At 30.1% G+C, this 27,147-nt stretch overlaps 1 protein-coding gene across 1 annotated transcript in view; it reads right to left on the bottom strand.

Moving 5' to 3' along the window:
• Window positions 1-27,147, bottom strand: part of LOC126734646 (glutamate receptor-interacting protein 2) — a 1,148,906-nt gene that overhangs the window by 730,420 nt on the left and 391,339 nt on the right. Inside the window, exon 3 of the mRNA XM_050438344.1 lies at window positions 17,474-17,738. Within this exon, the coding sequence (XP_050294301.1) occupies window positions 17,474-17,582 (109 nt within the window). The 5' untranslated portion in view covers window positions 17,583-17,738. The remainder of the gene's footprint in view (window positions 1-17,473; window positions 17,739-27,147) is intronic.

Raw genomic sequence — 27,147 nt, 5'->3', positions numbered from 1 at the left:
GTTTGAGAAGTTATCAATGTTCCGGGCAATTAACACATCAAATTCGCTTCCCTCCGATATTACAAACATAATTAATTATTACCAAAAAATAGTTAAATTCATGTCTACCAGGAATGTGCAGCACAACTAAGTCGCTAAATGCAGACTGTTTGAAAAGTTAGTTGCCCTCGGTTTTGCCGTTGATTTTTAACTTAGTTCAGTCTTAGGTCAGTATATTTAACTTCGTTCGGTAAATAAATATTATTTTTACTGTTTTGTGGAAAAAACCAATAAGACATCTAAATAAAAAAAAGTTGCATGTTAAAATTTTCTTTAAAGTTTACATTTCAAATTAATATTACTTTTTAACATATCTTTTTTGCTAAAGGATCCTTAACCAATCTTATGGAAAAAAGTCTCTTAAGCATCACCACTACCAAGGATCACTATGAAACCATAATCTTTTCTAGTAAGGCAAGGCAGGAGAAGTCAATTCGAAGGCTTATCCATTTTTTGGTCGAATCATAATGTCATATATATTTTGCGTATGAATAGTATGAGTAGCAAGTCAGATTAGATAGAAACAGCTAAAATAGATGTAAATTTAATACTTGAATAATATCAATTGTACAAATATTTGGTATTTAAGGTGCCTCTAATTAAGTCGGTATTATTGATATCAATGTTAATATTTAAGTTATAGAGTTTGTTAAATTAGCAAACTAGTAGGATTTTTTCTGTTGATTAAAAGGGAAAAGAAAAAAAAATTGAACACAGTCTTTTGGAGGAAATGCGAAAAATGTCCTTTTGTTAAATGGAATCCTCTATATTCATGTATTTTCATGTAAATCAAAAGATAATAATTTTTTTAATGAAAAGAATTTTTATTAACAGCTTAAACCTAAAAATAATTAAGTTATAGCAATAAAAATAATTTTACCAAATTCAGGTAAGTTTTCTTTAAAATATAAAAATATTTCTCATAAATATATCATCTCTTGTTCAATACATTTCTGAACCCACATAAGCACGCGTCTCGTACATTTTAAGATTGGTGTTCCATCTATAGATCCAAATATTAACCTAATATGTATTTTAAATTCATCTTTATGCAATTTAATTCTTGATGTAACCCCAGAAATAAAAGTTAAGATTTTAGTTCAAAATCAAATATTTACAAAGGTTACAAATATACTTTTTAAGAATATGTTACAGGGTATATAACGACTGTACAAATATCACTTTGTAATACGAAGCAAATATAATATCACAGAAGATTAGATTGGATAAATCAATTGGTAAATCTACTTTTTATAGATTTTAAATATAGCAGATATTTAGTTGCATAAAAAGGCCTTAATTAAAATTTGCCTAATAAACCAACAAAATTTATGATCCGAAAACTCAATTTTTCAGCCAAGAAAATACCAAAAATGTAATTTTCTCATTTTGGATCGAATGCGTTCGTTTTCTATTAATAATTCTGAATTTTCTCTTATAGGTAAATTGTCTTTTACGTTCCAAGTAAAACATTATTTCATTTATCTTTTTCTCGGTAAGAATTCAATTATTTTCAAGTGACTACTTGACAAGAGCCTTTAAGCTTTCATTATTTATTTTTTCACTCTCTTCAGAAGACTCACAGTAAAAAAAATGCAAAACTTGGATTAGCATAAAAATAAGAGTTTAAATTCTAGTCAAACATGTAAGAAATATAAATTATGAAAAGAAATTATTGAAAATAAAACTCTCTGAAATGCCTGAAATAATCTTGGGAAAAGTTCAAACTCTTTTAATACTTCACAGATAAAATAAATAAGCCTTATATAATATATTTCAAGAGTTAATAATCAATAGCGGTAAATGCTTTCGAGAAATCTAGTTATATTACGAGGTCTACTTGTCAAAGGACTGATTGACCATGCCGTCAATATTTTTCTATAACTCCACCTTGGAACTAATTGAATATTTTTCATTCAAGAGAAAATATTGTACCTATAACTTTTACATGCATTTTTAATAGCGTAAAAAATCAAACTAATAAGATAAGATATGCCCAGAATGGTGGGTCTGTTGTATTAGATATAACAAGTGACTAATTAGATTAAGTGAACAGAATTCATTTTATTACTGCCACTAGTACCAAAATTGAAAATTAATCTAGCTATTGCAAAAACCTACTGCTTTTTATTGTTTATTTAGAAAATTTGAATAATTAATATAATATTAGGATAATAATAATAATTAGAATAGTGAATATATTATAGTGAGTAGAAAGCCAATAATACAAATATTGTAACTTTCATACTACATTGATCAAATAACCACAAGGGAAGAAAGTGTAAGGTTTACTTTCAAGGAAGAAATAGCCAACCATCTAAGAAATGAAATTATATTAAAACATATACATGGTTAGCCTGTATTACTGCTTTTAATATGTAATGTAAAAAAGAAAGTGAGAAAAACTGATTTTAAAATTATCAATGTCAAGGAACACATAAAAGGGTTAAAATAAAACAATTGTTTCTATAGATATCTAGATAAAAAATTAAATTTTAAATACAGGGTGTTTCAGAACTATGGGATCAAACTTCTAGGGGTTGTTCAGTGCAACAGTAGAATCCATTTGAATATAGAAACCCATGTCCGGAAATGTGTCACTACGCCACTACGGCCCTAAGACGCGTTTAAATTTAGAAAAAATATTAATTACCTAAATAGGATCTGATGCATTTATTTTTACCTTTTGTATATGATACCATCACAAGAATTGTTCAAAATCTCTTCCTCCAACCTCAATACACCGATTTAAACGCCGCACATGATTTCGGCGGACTACACTAAAAATTTGATCCTCGTTTTGAATGATTTCAAATGCTGCTGTTATTCGTTTAATTAAGTCTAGCTCTGATTTGACTGGAGTTTCGTAGACTAAAGACTTTACATGTCCCAACAAGAAAAAATCGAGCGACGTTAAATCGGGTGACTTAGGAGGCCAAGAAACTGCTCCACCTCTGGCAATCCAACGGTGCCCAAACCGCTGAGCCAAATACTCGCGTACTTGTACAGCAAAGTAAGCCGGCGCTCCATCATGCTGAAACAACATTTGCTGTCTAACGTTTAGTGGAACATTTTCAAGGAGTTTTGGGAGAACTTCCTCCAAGAAACGCAGATAAATAGGTCCTGTTAACCGTTCCGGTAAAAGGTATGGCCCAATTAAATAATCATCAATAATGCCTGCCCATACGTTAACAGACCAACGATTCTGATTTTCTTGGAAAAATTGCATAAGGATTTTCTTCGTCCCAAACATGGCTGTTCCTACTATTAAAAATACCGTCTCTTGTGAAAGAGGCTTCATCGGTCCACAAAACATGTCGTAAAAAATTTGGTTGTGCAATGATGTGATCCAGAAGCCATCGATAAAATTGAACCCTAGGATGATAATCGGCTGCAAGCATACCTTGAACTTTCTGGAAGTATTAAGGATGGAGTTGTTGCTCGTGTATTTGATGATTCATCGGCAACTCGCTGAAGCACCTCTTCTTCAAATTCAACCGTTCTTACGGTTCGAGCAACACCAGTATCATGCATCTTGGTCTTAAACGTGCCTGTCTCAGCGAGCCGCCGATGAACCGCAATAAGCTTTTTGCTGTCGTTCGGAATAACGTTCATGATACAACCGCGATGCTGCTCGTGCATTGCAGTTTGTTGCTTCGTATACCAAATGCATATCCGCCAATTCTTGATTGGTAAAGTTTTCCATTAGCAATAAATGTTTAAAAATTGTAAGCTATAAAATTTTTAAACATGACATTGATAAGCGTTGATTTTAAACAATTGTTGTTATGGTATAAAAATAAATGCAGCAGATCCTATTTAGGTAATTAATGTTTTTTAAAAATTCTAACGCGTCTTAGGGCCGTAGTGGCGTAGTGACGCATTTCCGGACATGGGACATTCCGGACATCCTATACACAAATGGATACTTCTGTTGCACTAAACAACCCCCAGAAGTTTGATCTCATTGTTTTGAAACACCCTGTACAGAAGAAAAAATATTCAAGTAAAATTAAATAATAAAAATAGAAAAAATAGTATTTCCTTGCAAAAATTAAGCAGCTAAAGTCAGGTCTTATTCTTACTGTAATGTCACAAGAAATAAACACATCATGTAGGTACACGAAATCCTAGAAATAATTTCAAATTTTTCTTAGTAGCTCTAGTAGTGACTTGCTTACATTAATAACGAATTTGAATGAGTCTTCTCCTAAAAATAAATTCGCTCAAGAGAACATCATAAGGTATTTCAATAAAATAAATTCCACATTTTTTAAAATATAAAACTCAATTACCTTTTAACCTTTTTCGACATGACATATTTTCATATATAAAGTAAGAGGAATAATAGACAATTTACGTATATTCCAAGCTACTACGAACGTATACAACAAATTAAGTATATGGTTTTCATATAAGTAAAACTACAGGCATTAAGAATTAAAAATTCTAAAACATTTAATGCTAATTAATAACTCTAATAGTGTGGGTATTAATTTTTAAATTGTTGTCAAATATTACTCCTATATCTAAAATTTTCTCTTTATATTTAATTTTTTTTTTAAATCTGATTTTTTCGTTGTTTTAAACTTTACGTATTTTGCAGGTAGAATACACCTTATTAATATCGTAATTTTTTTATCAATCTTTCCTTTCTTAATGTATAACGATTTGAAAATATATTCTTTTTGACTATACCATAAAACGTGTAAAATTTATTGCGCACTATTCTGAAGTTAATTGCGTATAATTTTTTGTAAGAAATATTCATTACTGTATTGTTTTCGATAATAATCTTCAAATCATCTAGTTAGAAATAATTAATTTACACCAAAAATAATCATCTAATCGAATTATTTTATTGGACTTCTTTTTTAGTTAAATTTATAAATATAATATTTTTATTTTGCCAGAAAATATTAGTGCGTAGTAGTCAAGCAGGTCATTTTCTATAATAATGGCCTCTATATCTATTTTGGAATATCACATTTATAAATAATTTGGTAGAAGTTGTGATTGCTATTTGACACACCATTTAAACCGTCAGGTGGATTGTTTGGAAAGATCTCATTATTTACATTAGTATGCGGTTTGTACATACAAGTGACATCTATTGTCTTATTAAAAATGGTAAGAATTGCATTGATTGCGTTAACTCAACCTATATTTATTATTTTTATTTTATGCTCTATTGCCTCATGAATATACATTACTGCACCATCGCATATATTTAAATGGTCCTCGTTAAAATACATCTCATAATTTGAGATTTTAAAATTATTTTTGTTGTATATAAACCTAGTTTCGGATAAACAAACAACGTAAAAGGGGTTTTCCAAACTTGATAGTAAGATAGTAATTTTATGTTCGTTATAATGCTTACCCAAACTTGAAATATTTAGCTGAAAGATGTTAAAATTTTTTTTATTTGATCTTTTATTGATATTAATAAATTTGTATCGTGGTAATTTGGGTTAAAAAACATACAAAGGGATCCATACATTAATTAGTTCTTGCGAAGATGGTCCGGTGTAGCTTCGTCTATTTTGTCTGCGACAGTCTGTTTAGATTGTAAGGTAGAAGAATATCCCTCATTTTTTGATGGTCCTGGATTTATTTGTACTTTAGAAGTTTTTATCAGTTTTTTCCTATGCGAATCCTGCTCTAAGACTTTCTTTATTGACTTTCTTGGTTTTAGCAATTGAAGGGCTTGCAAAGTTTTTCCTTTATTGAGCTTTTTCCAACTTCAGAAGCTCCAGAATAGTGTAAGTTATCGCCTATAAGCAGTTGATTTTTGTAAATTTTTACCTTAAGAATCTGGCTTCTTGCTTCTTTTAAATGCTTAATGAAGTCTATGGCAACCGAAAAGCCTATCTTTCAAATGGCTTGCAAATTTAAGAGTTTCCTGTTTTGTACCAAGATAGAAAAATTGTATGAGTATTGGTCATTTTGATTCAGATTTTCCAAAGCGATATGCGGTTTCTATATCCATTCAATTAATTTTTATATTCAGGTGTTCGGAGATAATTTTATTAATTTTTCCTGGAAAGTTTTCGTTCTCTGATTCTGTAGCGCCAAATAAAATCAAATTGTTTTTCTTCGAGTTTCTGTGAAGTACCTCTTGTTAGTTTTGTAAGTTGTTTTTAACACGCTTTTATTAGCTCGGTTTGTATCTATGTATGTATGTAACGGAATCTTTGAGCTTAATTTTCACTGGTTTCTAAAAGTCCGAGCAACTTAAAACTTTGCACACGTATCAAGGACCGATCACAATGCAATTTAATTATCCAAGTCCAATAAAATAATTTGATAACAGTTTCCCCTTATCCTTATTAGGACTGCCAGGATTAATAAGTCCTCTTTTATTTACACTGACACACAAGTTTAGTTAACGATCAAAAACAATATGTGATCAACATTTAAATGGGTCTGTCTATAGTTGCACGGACGGCCAGCAGTATTTTGCTTAATTATACGTCAAATTCATTGTATTGTTATTTATCAAATTGGTATACTTTTTTGAGTTAACATTCATTTTATCGATTTTAATAATAAGAATATGAAAAGTTTAAACGTGCCGCCGCCCCTGAAAGTATTCAGGTAATATGATAGGTAGATGCTTTCAACAAGAAAATAAATAATAGTTTAAAAAAATACACTTTTATTGCTAATCGAACGAAAAAGTAGAAAATTAATTGTATTAATTTACTTGCTATTTTTAACAGCCTTTAAAAGTTGTCAAAATTAAAGCCATAAAACGAACTTGCATTAAAAAAATAATAAATTCATTAGGAGAAAAATGGAAAATTAATCAAATTAGTGGATCAGGAGGGTGCCAATCCCAGTATGAATGCTATTGAAGATTCTAGATAAATTAATAAACATATGCAGTCTTTGCTACGCCTTATCTTATCTAAAATAAAAATTTAATTACCTTAAAAAAGGTACAATCTAGCTTTAATGAGTACTCTTATTTGCCTAATTTTATAAATACTTTATTTAAATTAATTTATTGTAAGTAAGTTTTAATCTAAATATTTGATACTGCATTAAACCATTCATAACGTCATATTGAAATGTGAAATAATAAATGTATCTAATAATTAGTCTAATAAGTGAGTAAAAAAGGACATAATAGAAGCTAACCTAATAATTATCCAAAAAAATTCCTTGTAACAAAAACTCTGTTTATTAACCCAAAAATTAACTTTTTAAAATTACAATGAAACCAACAATTTTTGCTGGCACTCTAAGTTACAAAATACATAAAAGCTAAAAGTGAGTCAACATGCTTTTATAAAGGGAAACACCCAAAAATGGGTAGAGTTAACATCGAATATGTGAAAAAGGGAAAAAACACGTCGGCGAACAAATCACAATACTATGTAAATTTGAACGGCAGGGTATTTTCGAGTAGTCTTTTACATCCTTCTTTTGCGTTGCCTAAACTTATACTGTATTTTAGGGGTAATATGAGACCCTTCCGTTATCGTAAAAATAAGGGTAGAAATGTGTTGCCAAACCATTCTTTTTTAACATTTTCTAAAGGCACGGCGCATCTCTATGTTTAAATGTATAGCAAGTTTTATAAAACTTTCACATTACATCCATAACTCGCTGAATATTATATAGCTTAGTACATTTTATTTCTTTCAACTTGTATACAAATATGGAAAGTAAGAAGAATAGTATAAAGATATTGTATTTCAAATTAAATAAAATTAAAAAAGTTTTTCCAATTTGGTTAGTATTTACGTTTAATAATAACTTTTTGTTTTGACAGTTTGTCTTTATGTTTTTTTTTTTAATTTTCTTAAATATTTTTCATATTGCGATAAAAAATAAATGGGTTTCAAGAACTTTTTTAATTTTCTTATGATATTTATTCACGCTATCTTGAAGCACGTTCTACATATTATAAATTATCCAATATAAAAAAATTTACTAGGCTTAATTTTATCATTTTAAAAATAGCATTAATAATTAAAGGACGAAACTAAGAAAGAATGAAATTTGGATTTAATTTTAATAACTTGAAACAACAACTGGTAACTTTGATTATTTTTTAATGAAAAACTCCTTCACTAAACGTGAATCATAAAATGGCTTTAGTAAAAGAGTAAAAAAGAGCTGGCTGTCTTTATGCAGTCGTGCCAATTTTTCGTGTAATATTTTCTTTATGAAAGCAGACATGCGATTCATGTTTGATGGTACTTAATGAAAAATGAAAAAAAATTGGTTCGGCGTTGTATGATCTTTTTTGATATGGTCTTTGAAAGGGCACCGCTTTGAAATTATTATTCAGCTTAGAATATTTTTGCTTAAATTTAGTTGTACATAGATTTAAAATGCTTGCATACAATTTATATGAGCCATATAAATAAGAGACTCATAATCAACATAATCAGTGTATAAGTTTGAAGTTTCGTCAGATTTTTATGATTTATATTTGTATTAAAATGCTATTACGAGTTATCTGTATTAGTTGTCTTAATTAATTTATATTTTATGTAATGCATGTTGCACTACAAATAATCTAATTCTATGAATCATTTTAAGTCTTCGGTTTGGAAATCCGAAGAAATAAATTTAGAAACAATTTTTTTTGAGATTTTAAATTTAAATTGCGATAGAAATTTTAGAAAGATAGATAAAATGTGCTCTCTATCAGGGATTTCTTAAAGGATTTCCTAAAATTGCGTACCAGACGTAAGAATAAGAGGATATTCTAAATATGACCCTATCAGCGACCTTATTTTTGTATATAACTAAATGAAAATCTATTATGCCTATATTTTTCAATGATTTTAAATTAATATATTTAAAATGAGAACTTAAAATGAATATATATGAAAAAATGTTAATAAGAATTGCTTATGGAACCACTATTTATTTGTACCATATCCTTTGCAAAAAAAGCGTTCTTTTTAATTCTGCATTAAAAAATTGTGGTTTTCATTTAAAAAACACATTGATGACATCATATCTTTTGCGTTTGAAACACAACAGTTTTTAAATGACTCTAGAGAAAAAAGTCAAAAAAAGTCAAGGGGTGTTAGATCTGGTAACCTCTCGGGCCATTCTATTGGACCCCTTGTTCCAATACACCGATCTGGAAACGCTTCATGTAAAAATTGCCTCACAGGAAGAACTAAGTGGGCTTGTGCTCATCTTCGTGAAAATGTTATAAATCTTCATTTAGGTTTCTACCCCTATGAAGATCTAACTGATTTTTTATTTCTTCAACAATTTTAGGTTGAACGGTGGCTTCGAAAATTTCCAATTAAGTTTCGCCAATAAGTTTAGCATTAAAAATAGAGACCCGACAATAGTATCACCCAATATTCCCGCCCACACATCGACTTTTTCTGGATGGTGTGTGTTCTTTCCTAAAAACATGTGGTTTTTTAGCACTACAGTAACTAAAAATGAGTTTATTTACAGAACCATTCAACAAAAAATAAGCATTCATCGCAAAATAAAAAAATTACAGCTCTTATAGCTGAAGTAAGTAACCTCACATAAGGTTACCAACAATTAAAAAGGGAAGTGGATTCACAAGAGCAAGCGTTGCGCAGTCTTAACGTACGAATATTTGGTGTCAAAGTGCATTAAGGTGACGATCTACACAACACAATCCTCGACCTGGCCAAGAAACAGTTAAAATTAAATATTCAACATTCAGACATAAAAAATGTCACTCAATTGCATCGAAAAATATCACCGATATGCCCCCGCGCCGTCTATATTGGTTCAGTTTTCAAATGACGCGACGCGTGTAGCTGTTCTTAAATCCCGTAAACTTCTTAAAAACAGTGACATTCAAATAAGAGAAGATCTTACGAAGTCCCGAATGGTATTATTAAATAGTGCGGTAAGTGAATTTACAAAAAAAGATGTGTGGGTTCTTAACGACAACATATATGTGAAGTTTAAAGGCACCGTGCATAGAATTAGTGATGTAAATAAACTGTCTGCAATAAAAAATAAAACTATTCAGGTTTGAAAACTGAGGACTTTTCAGTGTTGTAAGTACATTTTTGACTTTTGGAAAAGAGAAACATAATATTTCATTTTAGTTTAGATGTGGGGCTGTTGATATCTATTTAGTTTTAAGTTCTTTCTGACTGACTAATGATTTTTAGAATTTTACACAACATACATTTAAACCCTGATTTGATTTGAATTATATATTTAATTTTACATACATATAAGTGCTACCTCTTTTTCTAATATGCGGTATGTAACAAGTACTATTATATTACTTTTTATTGTATTATCCCACCATAGTCAAATTAATCAAAAAGATAAATAAATTGTAATGACTTTATTTTTGCAGTCTCAGATAAGTGAACAATAACAACATAGAATAAAATTGATTTATTTACATGTATTTTCAATTTTTCTTTATCAATTTTTTAGTTTTATTGTTTTGTTTCATTTTTATCCTAGGAATATTTTAGCATTTAGGTTATGCATAATCTTGGATGTGGCGGGCGTGGTGATGCGATGGGGGTGGGCACCGGTGAGGGGGCCTATTTGAGGTATTTGTCGATGGGGGTGTCGGAGTGTGTCTACAAGATTTCTCGGAAAATTTGTCGGTGGGTCATTTGAATATCAGATCCGAAAATATGGGATTCATATTTAAATAGGCTTAAACAAATTTTCGAATATTTTAATTTATCTTAACGTATATCAGAGCCAACAAGAATAAATATGGCATCTGGAAACGCAATTAACTACATAGTAAGCAGCGATAGTTTGATTTCTTTGAAGTCACCATCAGTGCCCATCTCAACTACCATATTAGACCATAATATAATTTTTTTGATTTTTAAATTTGAGAATATAAAGGCGATAGGAAAACATATTTCGTTTCGAGATTATAACGCAATAAACATTGAAAATTTTTATAATGATATGGAGCTTATTCCCTGGCACGAGATGTACCGCATGACTGATATTAATGAAAAAGTTGACTTTTTTACCAGAACATTTTTGACATTCCTAAATAGGCATGCACCTAATAAAACTAAAAAAATCAAGGAATAACACAAAATATAAAAACTTTAATGAATTTTAGGGACCGTGCGCATAAAAAATATTTAAAAACTAAATGACCAGCGCATTTGCAGTATTATAGAGAACTAAGCAATTACACAAAACACGCAATCATTAGAGAAAAAAATTACTTTTTTTAATCAACTGTCAGATAAAAAAGGAAAGGATTTTTGAAGAGTAGCACACAAACTTCATCTAACAAGAAATAAAAATTAAAAATCTATACCAACTAATCTATTAAATCCAACCGAAATTCATAAATTTTTTAATAGTATTAATGCCCTTTCGGATACAGTAAATAGAGAAGCAATAGATTACTATAAAAATAATCTAGCTTGTAATGAAGTGTTTAGCATTTCAGCTTTTTGAGTACTCTAATTTAACTAAAATAATCTCTTCAATAAAATCTAATGCAGTGAGAATTGATGGTATCTTAATTAAGGACATTAAACTTTATTCTCGATTTTGCTTAAATCCGTTATTACATATAATTAATGACCACATTAAGCAAAACTAAGCAAAAATATCCACTTAAGCAAAAATATCCAAATTTATGGAAAGAAGCAATAATCAAACCTATTGCAAAAAAATCAGTACCTAAAGAATACAAGGATTTAAGACCAATCAGTATATTGCCTGCAGTGTCTAAAGTGTTTGAAAAACATATTTATAGCCAGATTTCTAATTTTGTTGAAGCTTATAATTTAATTTCCGATTGCCAGTCAAGATTTAAAAATAATTTTAGCACGTCAACATGCTTAGTCAAAATATTAAATCACGTAAGAGTGAATGAAGAGTAAAATCAAGCGTTATGTGTGGCCCTGCTCGACTTTAGTAAAGCTTTCGACACACTTACCCACAAAATGTTCTTAGCTAAACTAAGATATTTTGGAATCTCTGAATATGATATTAACTTCTTTAAAGAATATCTATACAATCGTGAAAGTTGTGTTATGACAGTCCAACAGTTAGAAAAACAATGTTCAGAGTTTAGCCAATCAAATCAAGGTGTACCTCAGGGTTCTATTCCATCACCCCTACTTTTTTCACTCTACGTGGCAGACATGTATAAAGCTGTAAAATATTCCATATTATAGCAGTATGCTGATGACTCACAACTGTATATTCCTGTTTCTGTTGAAGATAGGAATAATGAAAAGCAAAAAATCAGTCGCCTTAAAGTTCGAATAATACTTTAAGGTGAAATTTTGAAACTTGGATAAATATTCATATAAATAACATTCCAGTTCCAATTGTCCCAAAAGCAAAAAAAATGGGTACCGTATTTGACAATTCTCTTTCTTTTGAACCCCATGTAAAAAACACAATTAAAGCAGCCCATTTACGCCTGAAAAACCTTTTTAAATTTAAACGGAACCTATACACAAAACAAAAATATTTACTTTGTGAAAGCCTTGTTATATATTTGTTCGATTATGGTGATATGGTATATGGTGGCTCTTTATGTTCAAAAACGCAATTCAAAAATTCAAAATTACTGTATGCGATTAACCTATAATATCCCATATAGAAACCATATAACGCCATATCTTAATGACAAAAATTTATTAAATATGACAAATAGATGAAAGCATCATATCAAAGTATGTAGATTTCAACCAGACTTTAGACTTTTTTTTTAGACTTTTTAAACATAGACTGTTAGACTGTGATCATATGTTTAACTTTATTTATCGGATTATAAAGGAAGGCCAACCGGCAAACTTGCGAGATGAATTTTTGGATTTTGAGCATGAACAAATAACGCGAAACAATGATATTTTTGTTGTGCCACGCCGTAGAACCGCATAATTTCAGCGCTCTTTTAAATTTGCGGGGGTTAAAATGTGGAATAGTATTCCATCCAGCATTAAACAACTATCTTTAAACATATTTTCTGAAAAAATTAAATCACAGTTGCTAGTTGATCAAAGAATAGGTTAAACATCAGATACAAATTAGGGTAAAATCATTATTAGTTGCCATTAGTTGAAAACTGTCTTTACCCCTTGTGGACATCGATATTTTGCATTTTTGCTTTTTTTAGGCTCTTAAATGTTGGGCGTTACCCTCCTTGGTACTTTTATCCGCTGCCGCATCTGCCGCTCTTCCAATCTGGATTAATGTTCTTTATTATTATTATTATTATTATTATTATTATTATTATTAATATTATTATTATTATTATTATTATTATTATTATTATTATTATTATTATTATTATTATTATTATTATTATTATTATTATTATTATTTTTCTGTTTTAGCTCGCTGATAGCGGTGTTGTCAATTTCATCAGCCTGAAGGTAAGATGAATTTTGCCATGGTAGATTTACGAACTTTCGAACAATGTTGCATGTATTCAGTATAAGAGATTTCTGTATAGTGACAATCGTCCAGGAGGAAAGACCCAATGCGTTAAGGTTTTTGGACAGTGTTAAAGGGGTAATTCCAGTGGATGAAATAACTAGAGGGAGTATATATACATTATTTTGCCTCCATTGTTGTTTTATCTCGTGAGCTATATCTGCGTATTTAGCAAGTTTAGTGTGTGTCGTTTCTAGGGCATTATTGGTATTTGGCACTGCTATGTCAATTAGAAAGATTTTCTTTTGGGCTTTGTTTATTAAGATTATATCTGGTCTGTTTGAAGTCAGCGTCCTATCGGTTAAAACAGTTCTGTCCCAGTAGAGGCGAAAGTCGTCATTTTCAAGTACAGTTTCTGGTTTGTACTGGTAATAGGGGCAAGTTTCGCCAATTAGATGATAAAGTTTTGCCAGTTCTTGATGAATAATTTTTGCCACACAGTTATGTCGGTGCAGATATTCGGCAGCTGATAAAAATGTGCATCCTGATTTTATATGTTGAATTGTCTCCGGTACGCGCAGGCATCTTCTACATCGATCGTCGATTACTTTCTTATCTTTAGTAATGTACTTAGGGTAATTTCTTGTAGCAATCACTTGGTCTTGTATAGCCATCATAAAGCCTTCAGTTTCAGGAAATAGATCTCCACGAGTCAACTAGTAGTTCGACGTTTCATAATCGACATGTTCAGCATTAAGTTCGTGAGGATGCGTTCCGTGTATTGCCTTCTGCTTTCATGTGTTAACTTCAATAGCTGTGTGCTCTGATCTTGTTACAGTAATGTGTTCTGCTATACCTGCACGGAGATTCAAGGGTGTGTATCCGTTTTCCGCTAGCACCACTGCTCTATGAAGAGAAGAGGTTTCCCTCATAGTAAGGAAATATTTCTGAAGATCTGCTACTTATTTTTTGAAGTGAAAAAAAATATCAGTTATTATTATTTATATTATTATTATTATATTATTATTATTATTTTATATATGGGCAAATAAAGCATTTGAATTAAATTGAACATAATTTTTCTGTCGTTCCCTCTCAATATTTTTCTGCGGCAAGGGTCATCGCCACGCAATTTCTAAAGAATCTGCATTTTAAAGGGATAGAAATGACTTAACTTAAGTACTTAATGTATAGATTCATGACAAATTCCTGTTATTACTGAAGCTTGACGTATAGATAATGATTGTGTAGGATTATTAGCAAAATATCCTAACACTTCCACTTGTGCTACTTCATCAAGTGCACTACACTGAACTCAAGACGACAAATCACAAGACGATATACAATGTAAAATATTTTTTAAAACTAGGTCCAAACATCTATTTCTGATACGACTTAAAACCTGCATTAATGTACAACTAAAAACCTTTACTTGACTTAAATTGGATATTAATCCTACTGGTCCTACTGATCAATATCCAAACAAGAGAAAATAGTTTAGCGTAGAGTATTTGATTATATTTGGCCACGGATTTATTGCAGAGTGAGGATCTATTCCAACGGAAGATTTTCAAAATGTTTGTTTCTTCAAATTTTTAAAACTCAATTTGCTATACAAATCTAGGAAATACCCCTTATTGAATATATATCTTTGTTGGCAGACCCATTTAATTTTTTTTGGTACCGTTGAATAGAGAATTTTACGCTCCTTACTATGATGTATCACACGATGGGGGTTCCCATTTGACCTATTAAAGTAAGGTTAGCTGAAGGTGACGAGATGATTGACAGAACTTCAGTAAATGCATAATTAAACGTCCCCCTGCATATCTAATTTGACGTATTTTTTTTTTTTTTTTTAAGAAAGTTATTAAGGGTGGATCGTTTTGAACTGAAAGTACTGTGTATATACATTTTTATATATATATATAAATTTATATATATATAAATTTATATATATATATATATATATAAATTTATATATATATATATATATATATATATATATATATATATTTATGTAGCTCTATTCCAGTTCCTTTTAAAGTCAATCTGCCAATAAAAAAAATATTATCTCTTTATGACATTTTTTGATTTTATTAGTCTCATACTCTTAGTATTAAACTATCTTACTAGTAACAACTTCAAGTTAATAAAATGCATAAAAAAAATAGTTTTTACGTTTTGTATGTTGTAATGTTGTCATGAGTAACAAAAATGCGGATTAAAGAAATCAACACTTTTTGCAAACGTTTCTTGCTGTTATTTAATTGTTATTACACCATTTTGTAATTTCACACTCTTTTGTAATAAAAAGCTTAACAATGACACTTTAAATGTCCATAATCATTTGTCTTATTCGCCATAGACCCTCCAGGGTGAAGTTGCGGCTGCGAAAAACCCTTTCAGTCCAGCACATCAGAATATAAATGTCGAAATTACGTTACGCATGAAGTTATTAACTCGTCGCAAAACCCTTTTCTAGCCCCATAAGCCCCTTAAAAGGGTCCATACTCCACTTTTCTGTCAGACATATTATTCGCATACTTTTCGTAACAGGACGCTGTACAGGTATATTAGTTAAGATAGAGTAGGGATTAGGTTTATTTATGGAAATTTTGCTGACGTTTGTCCTTTCTGGGGATTAAGTTATGTATTCAGATGAGCCCAAAATAAAAGGGTTGAAAGTAGATATTTACCTAATAATCTCAAAAATGTATTTTTTTATGGTAGCAAAAGATTGGAAAATAAATAGTCACATTTACTTTTAAGGTTTTTTATATTCTCGAAGACATTTGAAGGTAAACCTTGGAACCTTGTAAGGTTTTAAATAAATCTATGTTTGTTTATTTTGCATACTTATGCATTAAGTATTGCATACTTAATGACTACAAAATAAAATTGAAATTTGTTAATATTTTTTATATGAGGCACTGGATTGCATCAATTGATGTAAATCTACTTGCTTCATTTGGAACAATTTCTGATATTTTAAAAATATATAAAAGCAGTATTTTATGGACATAAAAAAGCCCAAATTACACCCGCCCAAATCTCATAATTCGTTATATTTAAAACTTCATGGTGATGATTTAAATAAGCGCGCGGTATTACCCAAGTAGCAAAAGAAAGAAATAGATTTGTCATAATAGGCAACTGGAATGTACCGAATGTTACTGATAGGTGGTTAAGGGGAAAATATTAGCGCATATGGTCGATAAATGACTAGTGTACAATTATCAGGAATAAATTGATTAGCCCTTATTTTATTAAAGGAACGAATATTAAATGAGCCAAAACCTCCAGAGTTTCTAAACCAATATCTATTCTTGATTTAATACTTTAAAAGGACAAATAGGTAACAACAAGATGATTCAATTAGCGAGACCTAATGTTTCCCCTAAAGCTTTATTAGGATAATAGACTTATTAGGATAAAGACTTTATTGGGATAATACTAATAAGTGGATAGAAAGAAGTGGGTGCGATTCTTGGCTTGCTAGATCTTCTGATTTAACAGCTCTTGATTTATTTTTATGGACCAATCAACTATGTATCATAAATGCTTGTGGGGCTATCAGTAAAGACCATTTTTTAATGTCATGAGTTATGCATAATGAAATTTATTACATTAAAATTCTTATAAAGCGAATTAATAGGATTTTTATACTTGGCGATCACGATTTGAAATATTTGTTGTATTGATCTTCTACGTTATTTTTTAGAGAACTTTTAGTAATATTATTGATTAATACTTTTACTTTTGTATTGAGAAACATATTTTATTTTTACATTATAAACTTTTCCATTTATATTTATAAAAATATTTTCTTCTTTTAGAAATAAAATAGTCAATGTGAAAAATAAATTTCTTTTTGCCATAACTAGAAATAACTTTAATTTGAAAGTATTTTCTTTTTAAGCACACCGTTTTCCATATATTTAGATATTGGGCCATCTTAGGTTAAGTGTAGCATCCCGTGTAATTACAAAGAAATAAAATACCGCATGTGTATATATTACTGACGGGCACTTTATAATGTATCGTAAATATATACTAAACTTACCGTGTAACTCGATAGTGGGAACCTTATGAGCTTTAACGACTGGTACGATCTGACCAACTCCGTTGTTGTACACGTGGCTATTTCGTGCCAAAACTTTCCATAGTTTCATTGTAACCGCCAGCGTGATAGTTTTACGTGCACTTGGTGCACTTTTTATTTGTCAGTTAAATTAGCACCGAGCACTGATGCACTAAGTTCAAGTAACAACTTTTGCATTTTTTCAATACAAACCCCGATTAAAAAATCCGAAGTAACCAAGCGTATTCTGAAAATAAAAAATTAATATTAATATGAGAATATTACGTATACGAAACTGGAGATAGAATAGGAATTTTACGTATACAATCAACAGATTTTTGTTAAAAGTTAATTTGATATAAAGAATATTTAATTGACAACTATATATAGTATATGGAAGCACTGACCACAGAAAATTATACATTGTGAGTGTACGAGGAATAAATTCAGTAGCTCATATACTTTCTTTTCTCAAAAATATCCTTGGACCTGTCGATAAGCATTTTTAGTTGCGCTCTTTTTTGTTAAAAACAAAATTATACAGTGTATACCAAAAATAAGATGAGACATTATCGACAAGTTTTTTGAATAGTCACCCTAATTATTGTTAATTGTTGTGTAAATAAAAAATATTGATAAGCAAATTTTGTTTAAAAGTCCTTGCTTTATTTTCTTCAACAAAAAAATTGTCAAGTTACTTTTCCAAAAATCCGCTAGAGGGCGTTGACTTGTGACTTTTTTTTTCTGACGAATTACTTAAAAAAATCAAATGCATCTATATATGTTGTATGTTTTTTTACGTCATTGAAAGCAGAAAACAAAGATAAAAAAGCTGATTTACAAACTTTTCAAAAAAAGTGTACATTTGAAAATAAAAATGACAAATATAGCCCTGTTTATATTAACTTCTGTTTGCCTAGACAGTCCGAATAAATTAAAAAAAATTAAAGTTTTGGAAATTTATCTCTATGGAAAAATGAATAAGTAAAAAGTGAAAATTGATAATACCGGATGTAGATTAGACTTATTTTTTTTATTAGAACATTCTATATATTTAAATTACGAGACAGTTTTACAACTAACTAAAACTCCTATTTTTTTTTGTAAAATTTTCTCGTAATTCCAGCATTACACCAAAGGTTCCACCCATAGAACTATCCAATATATTATTTAGATTCTGCATAAAATGTCAAGAAATTTAAGGCGTTGTACATATGTTATACTTTGATATCTAATGATTTTTTACAAAATAAATTTTAGGCTGCTGCCAAAAAACATAAAATGTAGCCAAGACAAATAATCCATTTCATAGCAAAACACATTTCGTTATCAATTATCGAAAATTGATTCGTATGCGTATGCTATGAGAAATAGTCAAAATATGTAAAATTTCAATTAAATGTCATATTAGCGTCCCTTAGTTATTGTTTGTTAAGTTTCGCTAATAATAACCAATAGTTTTCTTGTTTTCTTGTGTTCCAGTTTGTGTTAACTAGGTTCTTTCTTATTCCTGTTCTTCGTATTGCTTTATTACACAATGCTTTATATCAACGAAGAGGCTCTTTACAAGATAGATATTTAGTTTTAATGCACGAGATATGCCATAACATATTAAATGTTTTAGCTTAAGTCGAGTATAATCCTCACTTAAGTACTAAAACTATTGCTCACGACCTATGGGTAAATTGAACTATTGTTCAAAATATTCCTAATTCTACGAGATAAGACTTAATTTTTCTAGACTTCTTACTTACCGTGGCATCTAAAGATATCAAGAGGGCCCAGTGTATTTGGCGGCTAAATATTTTAATGAATTACCTGTAAGAATAAGAGAGTTGCACTCTCTGTATTTAAAACTCGTCTAAAAAGGTTTCTTATTAGTCAAGCTTCGACTCCCATAAAGAATATTTTAATTCAAATTTTTTTGTTGTGATAGTCATATATCTGTTTTCTTGTATTAGTCCTGATATGTAGTAGGCTTATATATTTTATATATTAAATTGAAATATTTATTGCAGTTTATTTTTAGGGCCTATTTGGCCATATTATTTGACGTGGGTAAGCATATTTTATGTAATTGACATAATTAATAAACTATTGATTGATTAACTGACTGATTAAATTGTAAATAAAATGATTTATTATTAAGCTAATAGCATCAGGTTGATTTATTTAGTTAAGTTAGTTAGTTAAGTCATTATCTTGTTCTAGATTTTCTGCACCAAAAATTAACTCCACAAGATCTTAACTAAAGATTAGACCATTGTCACTGGCTTTTGGGTATGATTACTGGTGCTTTTAAACATATTGTAGCCAGATGAGGCTACATTTTAGAGAAACGAAGGCGTGAAGTTGCAATACTTATTACTGATCACCAATCCTTAGACAAATAAAAGTATTTGGATTTTGATTAATTATAATTAGAGGGTCTAATTATCGGCCATTTCTTTTAATAATGCACTAAATGCAAATTATTTACAAATTATTTGCAGTTTTCAAGAGATACCAATTATATTAGAGTGAGTGCCACTTCTCAATTCACAATTGAGAGCACAATTCGGAAACGAATGCTGTTCCAGTACGATGGCCGTCCAGCTCATTCCTAAATGTTAAAGAATTTTTAGATGCTCAGTACCCTGGTAGACGGATAGCACAGGGCGTTACCTTTCCAAAGCCGGCTAGATCCCCAGACTAACATGCCTGGATTTTTATTTATATTTTGATATGGTTCTTGCAACAATACCTTCGACGTGATAAAACATGATTGACCGTAATTAAAATGCATGCAGACTCTGTCAGTTGCTGAAGTAGAGAGAGACTGCAGTTTTCTGTACCCAAGAAAAGATGCTTCAGAGCCATGAAAATGATGGATTTTAAACATTTGGGACGGCACAAAATAAATTATGTGTATAACATATTTATAACACCTTAGAATTCTTAAAATTGTATGTAGAATTTAAATATAAAATAATATATACGGTGTTCTATTTAAATAGCAATAGCAAGCTGACATCTACATCCGATATTAACAAAAGTTCCAAAACTGTCAAATTATTTTAGTGTTGTATCCTTTATTAATTTTTCCATGGTATCAAATTTTCAATACTTTCCTATGTGTAGTTTTTCCAAAATAAGCTAATTTGGTTCAACTTGGTTTAGCTAAAACCCTGCATAAATAAACGTATAACTATTAATCTTATACAGATCGTGTTATCGTGAGCTACATATTACCCAAAATAATGGCAACACCAACAACAATTTTTCGTTTTTATTTTTTGAACCGGGAGTCAGCAGACCTCACTTTGCTGTGTTACTGCACGTTGTATTGATAATTTTTGAGCGTTATTTTCGTGTTGTTTTCACTATGGCTCTTTATACCCCCTCCGAAAGATTAAATGGTTTTTTGGAGGCAATTCGGCAGTACAATATAGAGATTTGTTTTCAGTGACATTTGAGAATAGACCGATTCCTTGTGCAAAAACGGTTTTAAATGTGGTTACAAATTTTGAGACATCTTTTTGTCTTCAAGATTGTAAAAAATGTCACACAAAACATCAAGAACCACCTGTTGAAGTGGTCTAGGATATAGAACGGCGGGAAGAAATGGTTTGCAGTACCCTAGAACTTGATTCGACACGTTCCACTAGAAGTGTTGAAGAGGAACTGGGAATGAGCAATAAAAATGTTGCTCGTACAAATGTTTCAAGTATTCAAAAACTCAAGAAATATTTCCTGAAGACCAGTGGCGAAGAATGGAATTTTGTGAAACTATGATGGAAAAGGCAAATGAAAACGAATATGTTTTTAAAAATATTTTGCTTTCAGATGATTCTTCTTTTCCATTACATGGCAAACACAATCCTTCCATTGTTCGTTATTGGTCTCAGGAAAACGAGCACAGAAGTTTTTAGTTTTGTACCCAGTATCCTCAGAAATTGAATGTTTGGGCAGGTATTTTGGGCGACAATGTATAGGGCCATTTTTTGTTGATGGCACTTTAAACGCCCAAAAGTACCTTGAGTTGCTGCAAAACCAAGTTCTTCCTGCCATTCAAATCCTACCTGATGTAGACCTGCGATCAGTGTATTTTCAGCAAGATGGCTATCCTGCTCATAACGCGGCTAGGGTAAAATAATTTTTAACAAATACTTTTCCTAACCGCCTTATTAGTGGGACTGGCGATATTAAATCGCCTCCTAGATCTCCAGATTTGTCTCCAAATGACTTTTATCTGTGGCGTTAAGCAGCCATTTACAAGCATGAATTTAGTAGGCCAACAAATTTAGAGGAGTTGCGAAATAAAATTGTCGAAGGTGCCAATTCCATTTTACCTGAAATTCTTTTAGAGGTTCGAAATAGCTTTTACGATAGGTTAAGTTTTTGTTTAGCGAAAGAAGGCGGTTTATTTGAGCCTTTTGTTTAAAAAAATAATATGTTGTTAAGTTTGTTTATTAGAGTTTTATTTCTGATTTTTTATTATATTTTTATCAGAGTTGATATTTTATTTTTTATTAGAATAACGCTTTAATTTTCATTATGCAAAACACAGCATATTAAACATTTTAAGATTACAATTCTATGCGGGTTGGGTTTGGTTGGGTTGGGCATTGACAATGTGTAATGTCATATTTTAAAAATGCCTGGATTTTCGCGTAATATTTTGGGACTTTGTCGCCAAACGACGCAGCTCCCACAAAAGTTAGATGTTTACTAATCCCGTTCTCGGGCCGGCCGGGGCAGTGCTCTGTCGCAGGCACTCGTACACGCGCGACGTTGCAAAATTTCGCCTCTATGCGCTTTCCTATAAGTAACGAACACGAAAACACGATCTGTATGGCAGACTTTCTAGAACACTAGTATGAGTTTATTTCATTAAGAAAATACTTAGCTAAAACGAGTTTATTTAGCCTGGCGAAGCAAATAAGATTTAATGGTCATTATTGTCATTTTAATTATCGAATAGACACTTTCTTCTTAATAAATTTAGTATACAAAATACCGTTTTTACCATGTTTAGCGTTATTCCCTGCTTTTAATGACGTAAAAAAATATAGCTGCAATAGGGTAAGTCACAAGTCCGCTCCCTCTAGCGGATTTAAGAAAAAGTAATTTGACAATTTGCTTTAGTAGAAAAAAATAAAGCAATACAGGAAATTCATTAAAATCAGCTTCGGATCAAATCGATAAAAAGCTTAAAAATATTAAACCAATAATTTAAGTTTGATAATTTAAAAAGTTTATGGCATTTTTAGAACATATATTTTTTAATTTTGTTACTAATTTTTGAACAGATCCAAAATATCTATTTTTCTATGCATCTATAATATAAAGTAAAACTATAATTTCTAATACGTTTTTAGTAAAATTTATTTTTAATTCTAGATTAAAAGAGTGTCGAAAAAAGAAAGACACGTAATGGTAATTAGGAGTTTAAAAAAACACTTTAGTTATACAAGAAAATTAGAACAATCCTTATTTATGATACAAATTGCAAATAGTTGAATAAAAAATTATAAAAACCAATTTAAGAAATGTTTTTTAATATTTTTTTGTGTAAATAAAATTATAGACTCAAAATAAAATTTAAAAAAAAAAGTTTTGTTTTATTAAAAAGGTGACTATAACAAACATCCTCGTTCCAATTAAAACGGCAAAACATGTTGGCATTTTTATAACAAAGTCAAATGAAAAATGAATTGCGCCTAACTGCTTAATTAATCCGACTCTCAGCAAGAATGGCGATTGAAACAATATATCATTCCGAGTTTTTTTTATAAGTTGTTGCTCGCCATCGATGCTAGGATCTTTTTTTAATTTTTGGTTTTGTGGATGGCTACGTATTTGAAAAACAATAAATTTGTAAGTTTTAATTTGTTTGGAAATTTACACGTATAAATATTTTTCCCTTATATCCATTTGTAAAGTTTTTTATTTAAAATTAAAAAAAAATTATTTTAAATTAAAAAATCATTTGTAAAAATAAATATTCGAATCATAAAGAAGATACATCTTTAATGTAGGGGAGCCTAAGCGAATACAAAATAAGTTAAGTACATGAAGAACAGTGTATATTTCAACCATCTAACAATTTGAACGTTTCGTAAGGAAATGGGCCGGTCGCCAAGTTGTAAAAAAGACACAATCTTGATTGAGATGCTCCAGTGATTAATTTTTTTGTTATTTTGAAGGAAATCCTTTAAGAATTAATAAAAAAATATTATCTGTCGATTTTCATAAAGCGATGCATACACTTATAAACTAGAGGATTTATAAGTATAGGTCGATCAAGTTATCTGAAGTTTAGGGATATAGGTGAGACGGCAGGTAATTATGGCCGCTCCATCAGCGTACTATTCTTTATTTTTCGGAAAATTTAAATAACTTAAACTCAATAAAGTCTCATAAACACGTGTCGTACTAAACAAATAATAAAATATGCCTACGCTTTTGTTTACCGTAGAGGACCGCGCCCTAAAAACCTGACGATGACGTAAAACGCGTTCACCTAAAACACATCTGGGTTGGAGTTTAAAAATTGGTTCGGCGCGAAACCGAGTAACCGAGCCAATCAAATAACCTGTCGATCGACCGCCGCATCTCTACTGTGCTATGTTGTCATATTGATTTTGTTTTAAAAGATAAGCGGAAATAATTGTGGTATGCAGCATTGGTTTAATCCAAAATCATTGGCAATCTAATATTATAATTATTTTATTTAAGTTAAATAGGAATGTACAAAAAGGTTAATTTTTCTTTAGTTTTTAGAGAATTATTTAGCATATGCACAATTGGTTATACTAAATTAAAAAAAGTATATTGTGTTTCTAGGGGATCAATATGATAGCTTTGCTTTAAAACTTTTAATAGATAAGGCACACTCCATAAATTCCTTTTCAAAACACAGATAAAGTTATTGAAGAATATATGGGGCGATGTAATGATAAGTATAAAATGGACCCTACAGCTACTGAGAATTGTATTTTTTATATCTCACTCTCTCGCGTCATCAAAGCAGACTCTATCAACTGCCATGCTGCCATTTCACCTGATCATAATAGTAATATGTTTGAAGCTCTGATTTTTTTGTTGGGTCTAAACAATTATGTTGATTTAATGTGATAAGTTTTATATGCTTTATAATAATAAATGATGTATTGTGAAATGTGAATTTGTGGAGAAAAAACTTGCGATATCGTCATAACACCTGACATGTACTTTTAGGTACGTTTTTCTTTTAGTACTGTAATATAAAATAAATTATAAACTCTAAAGTTCATTGCTATATTTGCTTACAGAAACACGAGATAAATAGGTCGAAATCAACGTCGTAGAGGAATTCAGGGGGATGAAGATTCAAATTTATATCGATAAATGAATAAACGCACATATATACATACTCACTCTAATACCTTTTTTTTCTTTTTTTTTCTACCCCTTTTTACGCCAATATTTCTCTCACTACTAGTCAGAATAATATATCTCAGTTATCAGGAAAACATAGCGCGTATATACAATAAATGTCTTACATGCTCGAATATTTCCAGTAACTGTTCTTTTTTTTACATGTTTGAAAATTTAAACATGCTCACTTCCTCTCTAAAATGGCAAATTTAACATAAGTTTTTTTTGTTTCAGGACCTGTCTCCATCCAATAGGTTTCCATGACTCTTTAGCAACTGCAAATTTAGCATTTTAGGCTCCCCTACTATTATTTTAAATAATAAATAATTACTCATGACAAATTGATTTCGAAGTAAATATATTAATGTACAGGGTGTTTTACAACGTTTACATTAACCTGTCCTAAACCGCTTCTCTTGTGAATTTTTAATCTACATATAGAAATCTCTCATCAACTTAATATTAAAGGTCGCTGGCTTAATATGCTCCATAGAGGATTTATTTCATTTGTGTGTCTTACAAAACTAACTTTATAAAATTTAAATTAATATATGATCCCTTAATTAATTTAACGAAGTAATAAAAATATAAAACTTTCGAGAATTCAATATTAATACCGGAAAATCTATAATATTTAAATAAAACTCAGATAAAAAAAAACTGAATTAAATTCGTTCGCCTTAATCGCTTATTATCAGAATCAATTTATGAATTTAAATCGGTTATCTCGAATTAATATATAAAATTTAAAAAAAAATAATAAAAACTGTAGGTTCTGGGAAAAAATAGAAGTAAATTTAATTAGGGGTTATTATGGTCAAATAATTATACCGGTATGCCTAGAATAATGGTTATCAATATAAAAATCCAAATATTTAGTTTTATAATACACATCACGAAAGGCAATAAAACAAAATTCAGTATCCAAAAGAAAAAAACTAAAAAGGCAAAGTTATAACCAAGTACAATTAAAATAAAATTAGATTTGATATGTGTAGCTTTATAGAATACAAGCATTTTGATATAAGGGTTTTGATCGGTATAAGCACTTGAGGCAGTAAAAGAAGCTAATGCTGAAGTTAATGATCTTTATAAGCAAATATGATTGGAATATTTGTCCCATGTCAATTTTGATTTAATTATTTTGGTAATTAATGATTTTTGTTATTAATTACTTTAATTCCTAATTAGAGATATAAATTATTGGGTCATTCTATTTCATTTATTGCAGTGTAGGTTCCGTTGGTCCACAAGAGTTTATCGAGTTATTGTGAATGCAGCTTTATTTTTGACAGTATGGTGACATTGGAACTTCTTTGACCACGTCACAGGACTAACTTTTGTTTTAGAGTATGAAGGTTGAATATGCCGGGGTAGAATAGTCTGCTACCCAAGATAGTCGACTGATTCTTATTGGCAAATTTTTGACGTACATTTAATATGACAATAATGGGCTTAATGACATTTTATTTGTCCTATTTAACGACTCGACTGTTTTTTTATGTTTGTTCCCTTTCTGTGCCAAACAAGCAACAAGCAAACAAAAAACAAGCCAAGCGTCGAGATTTTCTTCTAATTTAAAGTTTTTAACCAATTTTATAACTTTTTGTAGTTTTTTTCTGACTTGCTGGTATCATGGGTTCATAAATTATTTTATAAGCGTGCAAGCATCCAATCATTGCAGAGCAACACAGAGCATAAGTGATAAATAAGTGTTTTCTAATAATTTCGAAGTGCATTTTGGGTATATTATCATTTTCTAAGGTATAATTGTAGATTTAGACCTATTTTAGACAGTTTTTTTTTAATTTCTATCAAAATCATCTTTCTCAATATTTTTCTAGTTCCAATTTTAATAACCCTGATAATCCTATGCAACTCATGTACAACTCATGTACAACAACATGTACCAAGGTCATCACATAAAATTGACATGCAAAGTAAGTGTAATTAATCAAAGGGCCCTAATACAAAAAAGTTCTATTTGTAACCCAGTCCCAAAGTGTGTCTTAAGATGGATTTAATGATATTGCTCAAACTGAAAGAGAACATCAGCTTTATTCCCTTGATAAAGAAACTCTTAGTTTATTTCAAGAGCAAAAATCTTAAAAAATCATGGTTGCAAAGCTTACAAGTTCTAATTCACCAATCATCTCACCTGACAGACCTTGACACTGTGAATCTGGAGAGTACACCAATATCCTTTAATGATTTCTTCAATTTCAAAACTGACACAACAAATACTCTTTTCTTTT

Source organism: Anthonomus grandis, chromosome 3, assembly GCF_022605725.1.
Source record: "Anthonomus grandis grandis chromosome 3, icAntGran1.3, whole genome shotgun sequence".
NCBI classification, from domain to species: Eukaryota; Metazoa; Arthropoda; class Insecta; order Coleoptera; family Curculionidae; genus Anthonomus; species Anthonomus grandis.
This window is presented reverse-complemented; position numbering and strand designations above follow the sequence as displayed.